Below are 19,558 nucleotides of genomic sequence, written 5' to 3'. Positions count from 1 at the left end.
TAACTAATCAAACTAATTTAACAAAACACTTAGAACATATTGTATACACTACTGACTTGGCTACTCCAACGACATGTCGTCACATTAAAATCATATCTGACCAACAGAAGAAACAGTAGTTTGGGTAAACATTTCTACTACTTATTTAAGATAAAGAAACATGCTTAAACAGGCGAATAACTGAATTAAACTAAATTTGAACTAAACTAACAACTAAGCAGGTACGAACTACTAAACTAACTATAAGCAAAGCTAATGACGAATCAACATGTAACTAGATCAGCCTAAACTAACATGAACATATAACCCATATACACAGGGGCGGAGCCAAAGCCAACGAAGGGTGGTCATATGAACACCCTTCGTCGGAAAAAATTGTCGAGTGCCTATGTTAAATATAGAACTTTGTGGATATATATTAGTAATGAACAACCTTGACATAGAAATGAAGGATAGGCTAGCGGTTAAGGGTGTGCAAATTATCGCTGAGAACATGAGTTCGAATCCCGATTGTGGCACAATTTTTTTTATTTTTGCATTAGAGAAAGTAATAGTCTATTTCAATACAAGTCCACTACTTTTAAAAAGTAGTGACTTTTTCTTATAACTTTAAAAAAGTGGTTACTTTTTCTTACAGCTTTTAAAAAGTGATGACTTTTTCTTTTAAAATAAAAAAAAGTTACGTTTGGCATCTTTTTCTTTTATGTTCCAGCAAAGCCACCTTATTTTGTATTAACAGTCAAAATTCTATTTTCTACCAAAAACACCTATTTTCCTCATAAACTAAAAAATCCCCTTTATTTATCTTTCCCACCACTGCCAGCCTCTCTCTCTGCGGCTCTGCCTTCTCTTACAGTCTTACTCCATCAAAAAATCACCTGCACCACCGATCACCGCTATCAAATATCACCGCAAGGTCCGCAACCATAACGCCAGTTAATAGATGTAAGTAAATAACATCATTGAGAGCATGTAAATTTTGTTGTACTTTTGTCTCTTGAATTGTCTAATATCAACTTCCAGTAACAGAGATGACGAGGATGAGAGTAAGTGCAAAGTGTTAGGACCTATTTTTTTTTATTTTTTATTTCTAGGTGATGGGAATAAAAATTAGGGATTTTCATATATTGCTACTTTTTCAGTAGAGATTTTTTTTTTATTTCTAGGTGATGGGCTGATGGCAAGAAAAATTATGTAGTTAGGACCTATCTTCAATTGTAGAAGTGTACTGTGTTAGATGTACCAACTGCAATTTTTGTGTTTTTTTAATTTCTTTACATATTCAGCGAGTAATTTGTATGACTGATTTCTAATAAGTGCATCGCATTTGACTGTTATTTCAGTTTGAATGGAGAAATATTTTCAGAAAGTACCAAAAAAAAGTTTGGTGTCTCACTCTTCTCAGAATCAAAATCAACTAGGCCGAGATGAAAATGCCAACCAAGCAGAAATACCATCGTCTCACTCTTCTCAGAGACAAGAATTTGATGTAAATGATCTAAAGGCTGACCCGACCGAAAGAACTCGAATTTTGGATTATCATCCAAACATTCGTGATGAGGTAAGGAGGGCATACATTAAAAAAGGTCCTTGCCAACCTAAGGATCATAAGTTTCCTAAAACTGATATTTCTGGAATACCACGTCGTTTTGTTTCTAAATGGTTTGATGAATTTCCTGATTGGTTGGAATATAGTACAAGTGCAGATGCAGCTTATTGTTTGCCTTGTTATTTGTTTCAAGGTGAAAGCATTCATCAAGGTGGTGGTAATGTATTTTCGACTAAAGGGTTTAAAAATTGGTATAGAAAGGATAGCTTGCTATTGCACGTTGGTCCACCAAATAGTGTTCATAATCAATCAAAAAGAATGTGTGAAGATCTAATGCGAGAAGAACAATCCATTCAGGCTGCATTTTACAAGTTGGATGATAAAGGTAAGCATGAATATTGGGTTCGCTTAAATGCTTCAATCGATGTGGTACGACTTCTCTTGAATCAAGGTTTGGCACTTCGCGGTCATGATGAGAGTGAATTGTCATTGAACAAAGGTAATTTTCTTAAAGTTCTTTCATGGTACGCAGATAAATGTGATCAAATTCAACCTTATGTGTTAGGAAAAGCTCCAAAAAATAATAAAATGACTTCTCATGATATCCAGAAAGATATTGTGAGTGCTTGTAAGATTGAAACAATTAAGGCTATAATAGAGGACTTAAATGGTGACTACTTTGCTCTATTGGTTGATGAATCTAGAGATGTGTCACGCAAAGAGCAAATGGCTATTTGTTTACGATATGTTGATAAAAGGGGATTTGTGATGGAGGCATTTATTGGACTTGTTCATGTTAAAGATACTAGTGCGTTATCTCTAAAGAAAGCAATTGTGGATGTACTCGCTCACCATTCTTTAACTTTGTCTTATGTACGGGGGCAATGTTATGATGGGGCAAGCAATATGCAAGGTGAGCTTGGTGATCTTAAAACGTTGATCAAACAAGAAAGTAGATCGGCTCATTCCGTTCATTGTTTTGCTCATCAACTTCAACTAACTCTTGTTGCGGTTTCTAAAAAGTGTGTTCAAGTGGGAGAACTTGTACTCTTGGTTTCAAATGTTTTGAATGTGTTGGGAGCTTCTTTTAAACGTGTGGATGGATTTCGAGAATCTCAAAAACAAAAACTCCGGGAAGCATTAGATATCGGTGAGCTAGAAACGGGTAGAGGCCTGAATCAAGAACTTGGCCTTATTAAAGCCGGTGATACTCGTTGGGGATCTCACTACAAGTCGTTTGGAAACTTTATTAGTAACTTTGCCTCTATTGTTGATGTACTTGATGCTCTTGTTGTAAATGCAAGTACTCCGGATGAAAGAGCTAGTGCCTCGGGATTTCTTAGAAGTTGTCAAACATTTGAGACTGTTTTCTTGTTGCATTTGATGACTGATGTTTTAGGAATCACATATGATCTTAATGTGTCATTACAAAAAAAGGAACAAGATATTGCAAATGCCATGATTCTTGTTAAGGTTTGCAAGAGAAGGTTGCAAGCTTTAAGAGATAATGAATGGGATTCTCTCTTAGAAAAGCATTCTGGATGGGATTCACTTAAAGAAAAGGTAGAAATTTTTTGTATCAAGCATAAAATTTCATTGCCTAATTATGATGATCCATATGCTAACTCTGGAAGATCACGACGTAAAGTAGTTGATTACACTACTTTGCATCATTATCGTGTGGATTTGTTTTATAAAATTATTGATTGGCAGCTACAAGAACTCAATGAGCGTTTCAATGAGGTGACTAGTGATTTGCTTAATGGAGTAGCTTGCTTGAATCCAATTGATTCATTTTCTAGTTTTGACATAACAAAAATAGTGAGAATGGCTGAATTATATCCTGATGAATTTGATGGATTTAGCATGAGGGCCCTTGAGAATCAACTTGCTAATTACATTATTGATGTTCGTGATATTGACAAAAGGTTCTCCAATTTAGGTGGACTTGGGGAACTTTCAAGAAAGTTAGTTGAGACAAAGAAGCATTTAAACTATTCTCTTGTATTCCTTTTGGTGAAGTTTGCTTTGCTTCTACCAGTTGCCACTGCAACAGTTGAAAGAGTTTTTTCTGCGATGAAGTTTATTAAGAATGACTTGCGGAATCGAATGGACGATGAATTCTTAGATGGTTGCATAGTGCCTTATGTGGAAAAAAAAAGTATTTAAAGATGTTTCTAATGAGTGTATTATAAAAACATTTCAAGGGATGAAAACTCGTCGAGTGCAATTGTAATTTATTAGTTTGTAATAGCATATTTTGTTGTTGACTTCTTTATGTTAATTTTATTTTGTACAAGTATCTTCCCGACTCCATTCTATTTTTTCATATTCTAACTTGATGTTACAACTCTTTTGTTTTTCCTTCCTATCAAATTTGAATTTCATGATCTTCGGTTGAGATACACTGCAGATAAATTGCTTGGACAGTTACACCTGAAGACTCGACGTCACACTCTTTTGTTTTTCCTTCCTACAAGCTGTGACCATTACACCTGAAGAGATTGAGGCCATTGAACGTGTAAGTTACTTATTTATTCTTTAGCTTGCATTAGATAAAGTGTTCTATGGTAGAGTTTATTTCGTAATAAATTCTATGAAGGGGTAGAGTGTCGATGGGAGCTTAAATGAATAATTCACTGTTGCAACTATTTTGACGCAATACTGGGCCATATTGATAGTTGGCAGAGGCATTGTGTTTTTTTCATGCATTGTTTCCCCCCCCCCCCCCCCCCCCCCCCCCCTCACACATCTCCTGTCCTAAAATATGAACACCCTTGATAAAAATCCTGGCTCCGCCCCTGCATATACATCACTAAAACTGAAATTAAGCTAACTAAGGAAGGGTTGTTTACATACTTAAACTACACTAAATTATCATACATGAACCTGCTTAAATACACAAACATACTAACACAGAAACAGACTTCTCTATCGAACTAGAATAACTTAGCTAAAACTAACATACTTGAATTATGGAACAATAAACTAAAATAACACAGAACAACAAAGAATGCAATAGAAATAAAAAGGGGAACGGAGAATTACCTTCTTCGGGTGCAGCGAAGTGGGGCAGGGGTCTCCGATTCACCCTCGAAACTACCAAATCCGAGCTTGCTAGGCTCGGATTCACAGAAACAACAGAGCAGACGAAAAAAATTGTTTGAGTATTTTTTTATTCGATATTTTGAACTATCACAACGAACTGCAAATTTGATATTTTGGAAAACTTTAGGTGACTCCTAGATCGGTTCCGAGAGCCCCTTATTCGATTGGCAAAACGATTATTTATAGGATCGATTCGGGTTTGAGTTAGGGTTTTCGTTTGTGAAGAAGAGAGAGAGAGGAGCGGGAAGAGGGAAGGAGCGAGGAACAGAGGGAAGTGGGGGACAGGCGTGGGAGAGAGATGATGGAGGGAGAAGAGAGCAAGGGAGAGAAGAGAGAGAAGGGAGCGGGGGAGGCGGCGTTGGTGGATGAAAATAAAGGAAACCTTGTTAAATGAAAAGGCGGGTCGGGTCGGGTAAATTCGGGTAATGGGCTGGGTATTTGGTTAAAATAATGGGCTGGTGGTTTGAAGATGTAGGCTGAGAATAAAATGTGGACTGGTCTGAAAATTGGGTTGGGGTGAATTAAAATGGGTAGTATCTGAACTAATAATAATAATAATAATAATAATAATAATAATAATAATAATAGCTAGTGACTGTAATAGAATAATGAAACGCCGATATTGATAAGAGGCTAATAATTATAGTAAAAATATAAATATATTTTTTAATTTGCCAAAAATATTAGAAGCGTAAATAGGTATTTCGGAGGAGAGGCGGGACAAAATTGGGTGTCAATAGGGTCGCCGGAGGTGGTTGAGGTCGGCAATGGAGAAATCGGTAGGTGCAGGTTAGTGGGTGTATAGTAGTGTATAATATTGTGTAATAGTGTATACGGGTGTATACACCCCTCATATACACTATTATACATTTTTATACACCTATATACATAATGTATCTATCTTGTATACTTATGCATGTAGGTCTATAAATATGTATAAGTCTTATTCAAAACCAGTCCAAATCTATGTTATACCCACTTATAAAATATTGTATAATTGTGTATAAATATGTATAAGTGCATATATTCTTGTATAATGTTGTGCAATTTAATTTTTTAGTGTACATACCTCCATATTATATATCTTCAAACACTTATATACATAATGTACTCATCTTTTATACTCCCTCCATTTCAATTTATATGAACCCATTTGACTAGGCACGACATTTAAAAAAGAGGGAAGACTTTTGAAACTTGTGGTTAAAAATAAGCCTTGAAAATTTGTGTGGCTGTAAATCATTCATAAAGTGAATTTGTTTCCAAATTAGGAAAGAGGTCATTCATTTTGGCACGGACTAAAAAGGAAATAAGTTCAAATAAATTGAAACAGAGGGAGTATATAAGTGTATAACACTGTATAAAAGTGTTTTTGGGCCAAAGCTTTGCAATGTAAGTTTTGAGCTATTTTTTTACAATGTAAGTGAGCAAATTGCATATTTCCGAAATTTCTCCATATTAATTGTCTTTATTTAACCAATTAAGAGAGAAATTATTTAACCAGTCATAGTAAAGTAGTAAGAAAAGAAAGAGAAAAAAAAGAAGATTTGAATCTTGGCCTTGACAAGGTACTTGCCTAGTTAACCACCCCAGTAGTTGGAAGCACGTAATAGTGAATCAACAAACTCTGTCCATTTCCCCAGCATGCGTGTCGCCCTCTAGCTTCCCCTTTTCCCGCGAAAATCTCCCTTTTCTTCAAACTCTTTGATCTTCTCCCCATTATCCAATTATCTGGATTTCCCAATCCCATTTTAATTTCCATTTTCATCCTTCTTTTTTTATCTATCACATTTCTCTCACTCCTCCCAAACTTAATTACCATTTATCAAGATCACCATGCAACTATGAACAGGATCGTTAAATCCACAATCAACAACTACAATGTCGAAAATATCTTTGAGTTCGGACAATAATGTGGAGCCTGAAAAAACCCTAAATTCAATCGCCACCGGTTCACATTCACCATCCGTTGTGAAGCTAAGGAAGATACCTCCAATACCAGTACGACATCGAGTCGATGATGATGATGAGGAGGAGGAGGAGGAGGATGAAAGCGGAGGAAGTGCAACGTCATCAGAGGCTTCAATTCTGGGGCTAAACCATATAAGGACGCGTTCCGCTCCATCACCTCTTAGGATTTGCAATTCTATCGTTAATAGTCCATTGGATGTTGAATATAGCCACACCTTATCCTCTAAATCATCGTCCAGCGTTCAACATTCTTCCGAACAAGGTCCATTTTCCGTTCCCTCTGGCTTGTTTCGATGGACTAGTTTGGATTTATGTATCTCAATTCAAAACCTGGAATTATTTCCACCTCCTTGGATATACTTAAGGGTTCGTTTGGTATGGTGGGACATCCCAGGATAAAGTTTGGAATTAAATTTATACTCTGTTTGGTTCAATGTATAAATTTATCTCAGCCAAACTGAGTTTAAATTTTGTCCAAACTTAATCCTGATATCTCACCTTATCCCATCAAACTTGGCATTATTTTATCCCACCTCTCGCGTGGGATGAATTAATCCAAGATTATAATGACACGACTATGAGTCTGCGAACCAAACGACCCCTTGAGAATTTTAGATCTGGATTACATGCCCAAGTTCAATCCTTATAAGCATCTCATCTGAACGTTGTAGCTTATAAATTTGAAATTGTGTCTTAATTAAACTGAAATATCGCCATCCAAATAGGTCATAACTCATAAGAGAATTATGAACAAGCTACGATCCGTTGTCTTTGTACTTAAGAAAAACCAGTTATTTACTAATGTGGTTGTTGTGGAAGATTGTTTGAGAGTTTTAGAATTGAACATGAGAAATCACTGAAGAATTGAAACATATGATTGCCACTTTGAATAGAGCGTTAATTTTTCAGGTAAAAAAGTTCAATGGAGTCAGTCAAAACCTTTGAAAGTGCCTTCACCAAGTATTTTAAGTGCAGAGGTGAACATATCGTACTTTATTTGCTTTTGTTTCGTGATTTTATATTCCTTTTGGAAATGGTTTATTCAATACATTTGGTGAAGCAAATTCGTTGTAATTTCCTTATAATAGGGAAGCCATACAGCTTTTTCCAAGGAAATGCAATCTCCACGTTTTCAGGCTATACTGCGAGTTACCAGTGGTCGTAGAAAGAGAGTTCCAGACATCAAGAGCTTCTCTCATGAACTAAATTCAAAAGGAGTTCGCCCACTTCCATTTTGGAAGTCTCGTGCTCTTGGTCGTATGGAAGTATGTTGGCTTCTCTTAGCTCCCGTTATGCTCACATAAATGTGCTGCCTGACGCCCTGAACATCCTTATCTGTTTTTTTTTTTTTTTTTTTTTTTTTACTGTCTGATACTTGATGATATAGCAGTTTCTATGTATGGCTTTTACAGGAAATTATGGTGATGGTTCGGGCAAAATTTGACAAGTTAAAGGAAGAGGTCAATTCTGACCTAGGCATCTTTGCAGGAGATTTGGTTGGCATACTGGAGAAGACTTCAGAATCTCATCCTGAATGGAGAGAGAGTTTGGAAGATTTGTTGGTTACAGCTAGGCGTTGCACTAAGATGCCACCAAGTGAATTCTGGTCAAAGTGTGAAGGCATTGTTCAGAATCTAGATGATCACCGTCAAGAGCTACCTGTGGGAACCCTTAAACAAGCGCACACACACCTTCTGTTTATTCTCACTCGTTGCACTAGACTTGTGCAGTTCCAAAAGGAGAGTGGTTATGAAGAAGACCACATTTTGGCTTTTCACCAACTTAGTGACCTTGGATTTTATCCGGAACGACTTAGTGGGTCAAAAAGCCAGGACTTAAGTGCAAGAAGAGGTCAAAAGTTCCCAGTATATGAGCAAAGTAATCTGCCTGCTAAACATGACCCCACAAATGAAGTTGGTGATGCCGTGGAGGTTAGCACAGCAAAAAGTGTTGCTTCTTCCGCTGCAAGCTGCTACAGAATGTCGTCTTGGAAGAAGCTTCCTTCTGCAGCTGACAGAGGCCGTAGGGGCAACGACTCTGTTGAAACCACCCCGTCCAAGGGCAAAACTGATGGTCTGCAACACAAAGAGGAGATGGATCATTTTGGAAACACTCCATTATGCCCCCCTGAGCATTCTGAGGAAACTTCAAAGATTAAGAAGGTAAATTGGGGAATGTGGGATCAACCTTGCTTGTCATATGAAGATTCATTTATTTGCCGAATATGCGAAGTTGAAATACCAACTGTGTACGTAGAACAGCACTCGAGAATATGTACAATTGCTGATAGATGTGATTTAAAGGGGTGGACAGTAAATGAACGACTAGAAAGAGTAGTAGATACTCTTGAGAGAATACTTGAATCATGGACACCGAAGAGCACGGACACAGGGGCAGGAAGTCCTGATGTATCAAGAGGGTCTACATTGAATATGCCTGAAGAGTTGGATGCCTTGTTAGTCAAGCAGAATGGCTTGTCTCAACAATGCTCTGAAGACGTGCTAGATTGTCTTCCTGAGTCTGATAGTAGATGTCTTCTGGAAAATGTCAACAGCTTGACTGACATATCTAAGAAACAGTCATTAGCTGGGAGCTTAACACCTCGGTCACCTTTAGTGACTCCACGAACTGGCCAGATTGAGCTCATGCTGAGTGGACGTTTAATGGTATCTGAACATGAAAATTATCAGCAGGTATAGAAAATGATAGGAAATTTATGGTACTGTCCTCTCAGTTCTTGATGTTTTCCTTGGTTTCTTATTTTAGTCTGAACTTTACATTTGCAATCTACCACATACAGCTAAAATCATTTTAATCAAACCTTTACATATTTCAGCTTGTTTTACTTTTGGACAACTGTTAAGAAATATATAGTGTCTAAAGCATCCAAACCATAGAAGATTTATTTTGTTTGAACTATAATTTTTAGCCCAAAATTCAACTATTTTTGCAATGGAGAGTAGGACTTGCCAATCTGATAATTATTACAAAGTTGGTTTCTTCTTACTGACATTTACAGGGTTTGGTGTTTTTTACTCTTTTCATCAGTTATAGATCTTTTAGGCTTTTTGTGGTATACATTGTTTTATCTGTTAAGGTACTTGAAATCATGCATCTAAGTTACCTATCATATATTTTCAACTGTTTTTGCTTCCTAGTTGTTGCTCAATCATATTTAATATTCTTGATTGGTAGTTCAGCAAATTCATATAGTGACAGATGTTCAAGTAAAAGGTTTTCTATGATTGAGATTGTTGAGACTTCATCTGGTTCTGTATAATTGACAGTTAATGTAATTCTGCTATATATCATTGCACATCGTGTTTGTAGTTCTCCATTCATAAGTTATTTTTTAGATTTGGGTACTTTAGTAGTTCTATTGGAGTTATGAATTTGGAAGAAAATGTGTGAGGGGACTATCGCAGAATATAATAGTTGGTTTGAAGGAAAAATCTAAAAAAATGGTAAAAGAGCTGATATCTAGAAATTATGAGACACCAGTACTGGTAGCTGGAGTTCAATAAAAAAAGGCATCAATGAAGTGTGGCAGTAATACAAAGGGATTTTTAGAACAAACGAGCCAAAGGCTTTCTAAGCGCCATGTCCTTTTTGGTTAATGTATATAGTTGATGCCCCTTTCAGAAGAATCAACTACATGTTTCTGCTCTTTCTGTCAATCTCTCTCTCTCTCCAAATCTTTTTTGGTCTGCAACATGGTTAATGAGGCCTTCAAAAGAATCCCCTTGTAAATTTGCCTTTTCCTAACTTCATCCTCTCTCTCTTCCTGCTACTTCCTTTACATTATGTATTATTATTACTTGTATATCCCTATAGCCCAATGAATCAAACATGCAGCACTACCGTATTATCATTATTATAAACTGTGGCAAACTTGTGCTGCGTGCTCATATTTTAAAAATTCTTTACTTTTGTATTTTGAATTTTTTTGCAAATACTTAACATGAAATAATGTAATTAGGAGTGTTCTCAAGAAAAAATAAAAAAACACTAGATGGTGGGCATAAAAGACAATGGGATGCAGTACAATAATTGGACCAATTTAGCCCGATGATGTTCGAAGTTAGTAGCAGGAACTTGAGGATGAACCTTAGGGTCCCATTGAGGAGTATTGAACCACCAACTAAGCTACTACTTGGGGTTGCATTTTTATTAGTAGCATAAATTATTGATCATTATTTTCATATTCTGGGTGTCATAGTTTTGATGTTTGTATTCCTAGTACCACCCAATTGGTGTTTAAATACTATAGGCTCCTTGTTTATTTTATCAATTGGACATTGATTAAGTTTGTTAATTATATTGTGGAGAAACATGGCAGATAAATAAGCTATTGGATATTGCTCGATCAGTTGCCAATGCAAACAACAATGATTACGGTACATTGGAATACTTGCTTGACCGACTTGAAGACCTAAAATATGCAATTCAGGATAGGAAGGTGGATGCTCTTGTTGTTGAGACCTTTGGGAGACGAATTGAGAAATTATTGCAGTGAGTTCTATTATTCTTGTAAATTCTTGTACAAGTGGTAAAAACTGTTCACAGAAATTAAGAATAGGTTATGTTTTAACTTTAATTCATCTTGACTTCAGATGTCTTTCTACTTCTACTTTGCATGTTTTCTCAAACTCTACAGGGAGAAATATGTATTACTTTGTGGACACATTGAAGATGAAAAAGTGGAACCATCCAATACCTTAGGTGACGAGGACAGTTCAACAGAAGATGATACAAGTCGCAGTGTACGTGCAAGCCCTATAAATACATTGTCCAAGGATCGAACATCTATTGAAGATTTTGAAATTCTAAAACCAATCAGCAGGGGAGCTTTTGGGAGAGTTTTCCTCGCCAGGAAAAGGGCAACAGGGGACTTATTCGCAATTAAGGTAAAAGCTGTATCCCATTGAGGGATCATAATTTCAAGTAATTTGCAGGAGATATTCTTATCATTCTCTATTTGTGTTAGATGTTGAAAACTAGCTGAAACTAACATACACACCTATATACATCCATGGTTCCATCCACTACTTTATTCAAATTTAAAGTCTGGAAGCTTCCTTCTCCTGAATCTATCATGTCTTATTTATCAAAAAATAATTACCTGTTAGTTGCTTAGCGTTCTCATTGCCTATACAATTTTTGCTGTTTGTTCTTGTTGTCTTTCTGTCAAACCTATCAGTTGTTTTGATTTTGCATTGTTTGCCTTTTGTTCCATGCCGATTTTAGGTTGTAGTTCCATTCATTTCCTGAATTTTAACGACCATATTTTTCACAGGTTTTAAAAAAGGCTGACATGATACGCAAAAATGCAGTAGAAAATATATTGGCCGAGAGAGATATTTTAATATCAGTCCGCAATCCTTTTGTGGTAAGTCGATAGCAAATATTCTTTTCTTTTGTGAACCAAGTTTAGGTTAATGGAAATTAACAGATATAACACTGCTAAAATAAGAAACAAAGCACTTCTAAGAGACCATACTAATGGTCATCTGGTGGGTGAACAGGTCCGCTTTTTTTACTCCTTCACATGCAGGGATAATCTTTATCTGGTCATGGAGTACCTAAATGGTGGGGATCTTTTTTCATTGCTGAGAAATCTGGGCTGCTTAGAGGAAGATATGGCACGTATATACATTGCAGAACTAGTACGGACTAATTTAATAGGCTTGCTAAACTTTGGCATCCTACCAACTCTTCTACACTCTTCTACATTTCTCAGAAATGGTATTATAGATCTTATTTGTCCTTTTCAGGTTCTTGCATTGGAGTATCTCCATTCTCTAAATATCATTCATAGAGATCTGAAGCCAGATAACTTGTTGATTGGTTCAAGCGGTCACCTCAAGGTCAAAATTACTTTTATGCAGACTAGTACTGTTTTTAGTTGTTGAAAGATCCAAAAGCTTGTGTGTCGGAACTATTGTTGTTAATTAGAGCTGAATTTCAGGCATTGTTTAAAGAGCTTTACACATGTTTTGTAACTTATATTTTCTTTTAGTTTTCGAGTTCTCACAATCTAATCCTCATAATTACAGTTAACAGATTTTGGGCTCTCAAAGGTTGGTCTCATCAATAGCACTGACGACTTAGCAGGACCATCAGTGCCTAGTGCTGCCTTTCTTGGGGAAGATAGATCCAAGATGGACGAGCATTCATTCAAAAGAGAACAGAGGCAGAAGAATTCAGTTGTTGGCACCCCTGATTATCTAGCACCTGAGATACTTCTCGGCATGGGACATGGTATGGACCCATCTGATGATTGATCTTTCATAGTCACAAACTACTCCCTCTTCCCAGTTTATGCAGCACACTTTCCTGCTGGAACATCTGAAAGAGCTTGACGAACTTCTAAGACTCTTATATCTCCATCACTATTGTCAAGAGCTCACATTTAAGCACATCACGTTTCAAATCAAACCAACTTTTGAGAACTATTTTGAAAGTTCTTTCTACTTTCACCTATAATATTTGTAAGTAAAACCAACAACGTAATCTCCATGCCTAATCCAAGACACTTCTGATTAGTCGGAGATAGAGTGCATACATTTCATACAAGTTATTTTATTGTGATTTCTGCTATAATAAATCTATTTTTTTCTAGGTGCCACGGCTGATTGGTGGTCAGTGGGTGTCATTTTGTTTGAGCTGCTTGTCGGTGTTCCTCCTTTTAATGCAGAACATCCTCAGGTATGCTTTCTGTATCTGATAATTTTCAGATTACTAGACAAGGAGAGCTGGCCTCGGCATGCCTTGTGACAACTCAGCAGTTTTTTCTTTTATAGAGTTTACTCTTCTCTTACGTGTTACTTCTATTTTGAATATTTTAGTGTTGACTAGTATACTAAAGTCGATTTTAGATGCGGATTATATCAATGTTGAATGCTTTTCAAATCCTCAGAACAGCAAATGGAAAGCAACTCCTTTAAATTAGGATTCTGTTTCTCTTTTGCAACTTTCAGGCTAACAGCTGGCTCTAGCCTGCTTTTTCCACTAGGATGGATATGACAGATTTGTAGTTCTGCAAGATCACTAATCCTCATTGTAGACTGATAGATAGGTTGACTTGAATCATGAAATTGGACGATTGTGTGAATCTTTTTTCAACCTTTATGCTGAACCTCCTATCTAGCTTCACTAAAAAATATAGTTGAATAAATGGAGAAACATGTTAGAGATGCATGAGAGTGTGTTCCATGATTGTAACACACTAGTGATGAGGTTTATGATTCTGGGAGGACATAATGTGATTAATTTCTCCCTTCAAGAGGGCATTGCTAATAAGAATGAATGAGCTGCTCCAGTTATCCACGTCGAGTGTTTTTCTTTATAGTTGAGTATCCTGCTTTCTTATTTTGTTCGGTTGACAGTTCTTTGGGGTTCTGTAATTATGTAGTTATATAATTGGTTGCACCGACTACATTGTGCTAATTTTGTCATACATTCTCGAGTGCAATACAATTGATCTTGAATGTTCAGAAGGTATGTTGGTTGTGAAGAATGATTGATATGGAGATTGCTTTTGGGGTGCTTTTAATTGATAGATCTATGACCTCTTGTTTTGAAGCCAGATTCTTCTTGAGGAGAGCTTGGGTTTCTTTATGATCTATTGATGCTGCTATATTAATTGTATGAACCTATTTAAGACCTGAGATGCTTTCTAACTTTATTTTATTATTCTGCGTGTTATTTGAGTTTTTCAAAAAGGACTTTTCTGTGGATAGTAAATTGTTCTTGGCTCCAATTGGCCAAATTCTCTATGTTCATTTTATCTTTGACTTTTGAGGAAGTTTGTTAGTGAGTTGTTAGTTCATAGTGTTTTCATTTTACTCGACATGTATAACCATGTGGCAGAATCTAATCTCAAGCTCCTATTTTTGTTGCAGCAAATTTTTGACAATATTATTAACAGGGACATACCTTGGCCCAAGATACCAGAGGAAATGAGCTTGGAAGCGTATGACTTGATTAACAAGTAAGTCTTGCTACAAAGGTCTTGGTTTTAGTTGATTATCAGAAATGCTTGTGGTTCTGAATTGGCAAGGCCAATGAAACCCATGTCATCTTACTGTTGGAGTTATTATGAGCCCGTTTGGATGGGCTTATGGCTTTGACTTATACGCCGCGCCATAAGCCATAAATTAGGAATTCTAGCTTATGGCCTTTTGGTTATTTTTGTTGTTTTGGCTTAAAAACAAGTTCTTAAAAACATTTTTTTTATTTTGCCAGAACACTACAAAAGTGCCTAAAATTTTTTTTGGCTTAAAAGCACCTAAAATTAGTCAATCCAAACAGGCTTTATATGCTTGCTAGGAAAAGTACAAAATTAAAGGTTGATATCTACCAGTTTCTTTCACATGTCTAAATAAATCTATACTACTCATAAACGTCTCAGTAGCTTGTATCAAGAAGATACTTGGCATGTGATCGGGAAGGTACCTGCTTCTGTGCTTAACTTTATTTTTGCTTTCTTTAGGTTGCTACATGAAAATCCAGTTCAAAGGTTAGGTGCAACAGGGGCAGGAGAGGTAAGAATCTCCCATTCGCAAGTCACGCTGTAGTCCAGCCACTTCTATAAATATGAAATGTAAAAGAAAATTCAAGTTTATTTCTTATTACCTCCTTATATTAACAGGTAAAGCGACATCCTTTCTTTAGGCATATCAACTGGGACACACTTGCAAGGCAAAAGGTTTTTCTTTCTCTTCCTGTCTTCTCTCCACTTCTCCAAGAAAAAGGATTTGGTCAGTGGAGTAAATAATAACGCTGTAATTAACTTTCTACAGGCTACGTTTGTCCCATCTGCTGATGCACATGACACTAGCTATTTTATGAGCCGTTACATTTGGAGTCCAGAAGATGAGAATGTAAATGGAGGTAGCGATTTTTATGAGTTGAGTGAGAGTGGCAGTGCTACATGTAGCAGCAGTTCATACAGCAATCTACAGGATGAAGAGGTATAAGTTTCTCAGATTTGCATAGCATTTCAAAGACTAAAATTTGATTACGACCTGGCTTTCTAACAGAGAAGGACTACCGGTTTATACCTGCCTGCCTTTGACCCTCTGATACTTAAATAACTCAAAGACTTTGCTCTATACCCACGATTGCTGGTATATATTGTTGTTATCACTGTTCTAACCCATAATTTGTCATAACAGGGAGATGAATGCGGTAATCTAGCCGACTTTAGTACCCCTTCCCTGAATGTGAACTACTCCTTCAGCAATTTTTCGTTTAAGGTGAGAAATGCTGCCTTGCTATTACCCTATTGTTTGAGTAATGTATATGAACATGATGCCATCTCTTTTTTCTTTTCTTTACATGTCTTTTGAGTATTGACAAACTCATTTGACCTGATATTCTTGGTGCTGTTTGAGAGGAACTAGTGGGCACGATGGATTTAATTACTACTCAAATATCTTTCCATTCAAATGTGCCTTTCTATCTCATTTGCCTTCCATCTTTGTTCTTTGGATGTTTCCAGAACTTGTCGCAGCTGGCTTCTATTAATTATGATTTAATCGGAAAGACTACTAAAGAATCAGTAGAAGCTGCAAATCCATCTGTTCCCTGAGAAGAAGCGATTGCTGCTTCTGCAGTTACATGCTGCCTCACTTTGTTTCGAAGTGCTTCAGAGACATTTTCCAAGACAAAAATGTGATGGCATCAAGTGGAATAGGATCTATCCTCCACCCCAGCTAAGGCCTCAGGTGAAGAGATGTTGCTTATTTGGTTTAAAAGCTCTGCATCCTGCCAATTTGAGGATTGTGCAGCAGATGATACTGCCTTGACATTCAATGATGTATTTCAAGGAGGACCTGAGAGACGTCAAACGCTGTGGAAAATATGTAGATACCATTAAATTGCACCCTTCTCTTCTCCTCATCCCCTTTTGTCAGGGATTGTAGATAAGTGGTCCTCAATGTCGTAAAATTTTGCAGTTTATCAGTGTTTCAGGGTGAAATGGCTGTTGAACCACTGACTATGCTTGTGGCAGTCCAAATAGTAGACATCGTTGGTGTTCTTGAGTTTGTCCCTGTTTTTGGGAAGCCCAAGCCTAGATTCACAAAATTTGAATAGTAAACCTGAATTCCGGGGGAAAAAAGGCATAACCAAATCAAATCTTGGGAAGCCATTAAAGTTGCTCCTCCCTAACGAAGAATGTATCTTGATGGAAGCTGGAAGTTTCACTGGAACGGAAAGGGAGCAATCTAGATTCATTGTGATCTCCAAATCTTCCATACTTGAATCATCTGATTTCTGATTGTTACTGCAGCAAAAGACATTTGCTGAAATTAGTTATCTAACAGTTTAATCATCGGTCAATACTCATCTTGATATTATTTTTCCTTCTCCTAGAATGTGGGTGATCCAATAGTAACTCGTGTCGTTTATCGTTCTTCCTGGATGTTTTCTTCTTTATTATTCATACATAATATTTCGTATCTATATGCAACTAAGAGAACGTGATAGACGATTCAACGAAAAAGACCAAAGGAGCTCTCTGTTTGCCTTATATTTGAGTAAACATGTAAAGCCTTCGCGAGTTGTCGCAAGGTGGCTACCATCTAATTTTCTTTCCAAGCGAAAATAATTTTTCCTTTCGTTTTCGGTCTTCTCCTTATCTCACTAACTCCAAAGACCGAATTAAATCAGACAGGGAAAAAAGAAGAAGAAATAGTTGTGATGAATATAGTGGCGGTCTTCTGTTACCAATCTCAAAATAAAAAAAAGAATATAGTGATCTTGGACTTTGACTCCCAGAATCATACCGAACTATTTAACTACTGGAAAAGAAGAAGAAAAATGAGCTTTGCAACTCCCACCTTCGCAAAAGTGATTAACAAAATCATGATGAAGGTTGAAAATTTCAACTAAAGAATGAGGAAATTATGAAAGGAGAATTTTGTAAAGAAAGAAAAGTCCGTGAATCGGCTAAAAGCTCTATTAAATAACTAAAACTTTTTATAGTTCTAAAAGATCAACTTTATTTTTTCACATGCACAACTTGAAAAAGAAATAGAGTAGTAAGACTTTATGTAAAAGGCAAAAACCAATTTCACTTTATTTTCTTTTGGGTGTCAAATGGTATGAGAGAGGGGACTATTGAATTGGGGGCTGACTGAACAAATAGCTATAGCATTTTCTTAGCTATGAAGGAAAGAGGTGACAATCAATGAAATGACTAAACTTACATTGAATGCAAGTTTGCCACGTGGAAACATTAACTGACAAAACATACCATAATTGGAAAGTGAAAGGGTCCTGTCAGTACATAAAGGGGGAAATAATGAAAGTAGAGACGTTTCAGATAAATGAAAATCTAGAACGAAAATGAAATACAAGGTGCTCATTTAAGTAAAGTATGATTAAGTACTCCCTCTCCCTCTGTTCACTTTTACTCGTCCGTTATTTTAAAAATAAATTTTTATTTTTATTTATCACATTTAGCATATTAAGAAAAAATATTTTTTTTTCTATTTTACCCATTCTATTAAATACTCACTTCAAAATATTTTTCAAATCCAATAAAAATATACACTAATTAATATGAGTACATTAGTAAATTATGCACTTCATTTATTATTTCTTAAACAACGTGAAAAGTTCAAAGTGGACAAATAAAAGTGAACGGAGGGAGTAATTGCTCCAATAAACGGATTAAGGGGTCGTTGGATTTTTTTTATTTTGAGTTTAGAAGAGCTAATCCGTATAAAATCTGTATATAAGGGTTGGTCAGAATTTTAGGACATTTAATCTTCACATAAAAAAATAGCATCAATCAATATAACGTCTAGTTTGCTCCTTTTTATTTTCCTCATAAATTATATACATACATAATTTAAAATCTTGAATTAAGCATAGTTTAGTACGAACTTAAACTTTGAAATAGAGAAATTGAAGTTAAAAATTTAATTTGAGGAATATTTTGTTAGAATACTGAATTCAGTCACAAAATATTTATTTGTTTTCATAGTGAAATTCACAATTTAACCAAATATTATCCAAATGCCAAACCATTTATCCATACATATTCGAAATATTATTTGCAAAATCATGAATACTTTTTTTCAACTCAATGTCAAATAGTCTTTTGTCAAATAGTTTTATTAACTTCAGTAAAATAATTTTGTTGAAACGTTAAAAATGAACCCAACTTAAACATTTCTTTTTTCGTCTTTTCAGTATTGTAGTCATCTTACCATTTTTTTGCACGGATTGCCCTTCTCTTGGGGTGGTCTTTAAATTTTGCCCCTCATATTTGTGGTTTTTAAATTTTGTCCTTCGCTTGGATACTTGAGGTTCTGGGTTCGAACCCCCGCTCAGGCATAAAATAAAAAAATAATTTCGCAAGGCAGGGCTGGGGGGAGTGTATGCCGGATCCGGCATAAAGTCCTTAAGGAAAAACTAAAGTTATACCGGAGGGGGCATAACTTTTCCTCAAGGCATAGTTTAGTTATGCCTTATGGAGCAAAACTTTTCCTTAAGGAACTATGCCTTATGGGGCAGACTTTTAATTAAGGCATAACCAAAAGTATGCCCCATAAGGCAGAACTTTTTCTTAAGGTATAGACTTTGCCTTAAGGAAAAATTTCGCCTTATGTGACATACTATAAAAGTTTGCCCATTAAAAGTATGCCCCCACCGGCATAAACTTGTGAAAGAATTACCAAAGTTATGCCGGACCCGGCATACTTATGCCAAGTCTGCCCTATGGGCATAAGTATGCCGGGTCCGGCATAAGTTTGGTAATTCCTTAACAAGTTTATGCCGGTTGGGGCATACTTTTAATGGGCAAACTTTTATGCCGGACCCGGCATAAACTTGTGAAGGAATTACCAAAGTTATGCCGGACCCGGCATATTTATGCCAAGTCTGCCCATAAGGCATAAGTATGCCGGGTTCGGC

General features: G+C 36.3%; 2 protein-coding genes and 1 long non-coding RNA gene across 4 annotated transcripts; 2 read left to right on the top strand and 1 right to left on the bottom strand.

Moving 5' to 3' along the window:
* Positions 1-1,348: 1,348 nt before the first annotated feature.
* On the top strand, positions 1,349-3,718 carry LOC132631103 (uncharacterized). Its single transcript, XM_060346703.1, has one exon. It carries the CDS (start codon positions 1,349-1,351, stop codon positions 3,716-3,718), a length of 2,370 nt encoding a protein of 789 aa, XP_060202686.1.
* Positions 3,719-6,270: 2,552 nt separating this feature from the next.
* Positions 6,271-16,271, top strand: LOC132631746 (probable serine/threonine protein kinase IRE). Of its 2 annotated transcripts, XM_060347443.1 has the most exons (17): positions 6,272-6,890; positions 7,538-7,605; positions 7,717-7,893; positions 8,041-9,321; positions 10,968-11,140; positions 11,286-11,535; positions 11,925-12,017; positions 12,154-12,294; positions 12,403-12,495; positions 12,685-12,889; positions 13,251-13,336; positions 14,533-14,621; positions 15,123-15,174; positions 15,282-15,338; positions 15,433-15,603; positions 15,808-15,888; positions 16,134-16,271. In XM_060347443.1, the coding sequence occupies exons 1-17, from the start codon at positions 6,539-6,541 to the stop codon at positions 16,221-16,223; spliced, it is 3,459 nt and encodes a 1,152-aa protein (XP_060203426.1). In that variant the 5' UTR covers positions 6,272-6,538; the 3' UTR covers positions 16,224-16,271. The 2 variants fall into 2 exon arrangements, with proteins under 2 accessions (XP_060203424.1, XP_060203426.1); XM_060347441.1 differs by lacking the exon at positions 16,134-16,271 and having other exon boundaries at positions 6,271-6,890; positions 15,808-15,981.
* Positions 15,235-17,722, bottom strand: LOC132631747 (uncharacterized). The gene is made up of 2 exons (XR_009579050.1): positions 17,476-17,722; positions 15,235-16,919 (listed from the first exon to the last, which is right to left on the bottom strand). It is a non-coding gene; the product is annotated as an uncharacterized LOC132631747 (long non-coding RNA).
* Between the last annotated feature and the right edge of the window lie 1,836 nt (positions 17,723-19,558).

The sequence above is a fragment of the Lycium barbarum genome, chromosome 3 (genome assembly GCF_019175385.1).
Source record: "Lycium barbarum isolate Lr01 chromosome 3, ASM1917538v2, whole genome shotgun sequence".
In the NCBI taxonomy this organism is placed as follows: domain Eukaryota; kingdom Viridiplantae; phylum Streptophyta; class Magnoliopsida; order Solanales; family Solanaceae; genus Lycium; species Lycium barbarum.
The sequence above is the reverse complement of the archived record's forward strand: the minus strand, read 5'-3'. Positions and strand labels throughout refer to the sequence as shown.

Coding starts and splice junctions, on each gene's coding strand:
- LOC132631103 (XM_060346703.1), top strand. CDS start 1,349: ATGGAGAAATATTTTCAGAAAGTACCAAAAAAAAGTTTGGTGTCTCAC.
- LOC132631746 (XM_060347441.1), top strand. CDS start 6,539: ATGTCGAAAATATCTTTGAGTTCGGACAATAATGTGGAGCCTGAAAAA. Junction 7,606..7,716: donor CAAGTATTTTAAGTGCAGAG/GTGAACATATCG, acceptor TCCTTATAATAG/GGAAGCCATACAGCTTTTTC. Junction 13,337..14,532: donor TTAATGCAGAACATCCTCAG/GTATGCTTTCTG, acceptor TTTTTGTTGCAG/CAAATTTTTGACAATATTAT.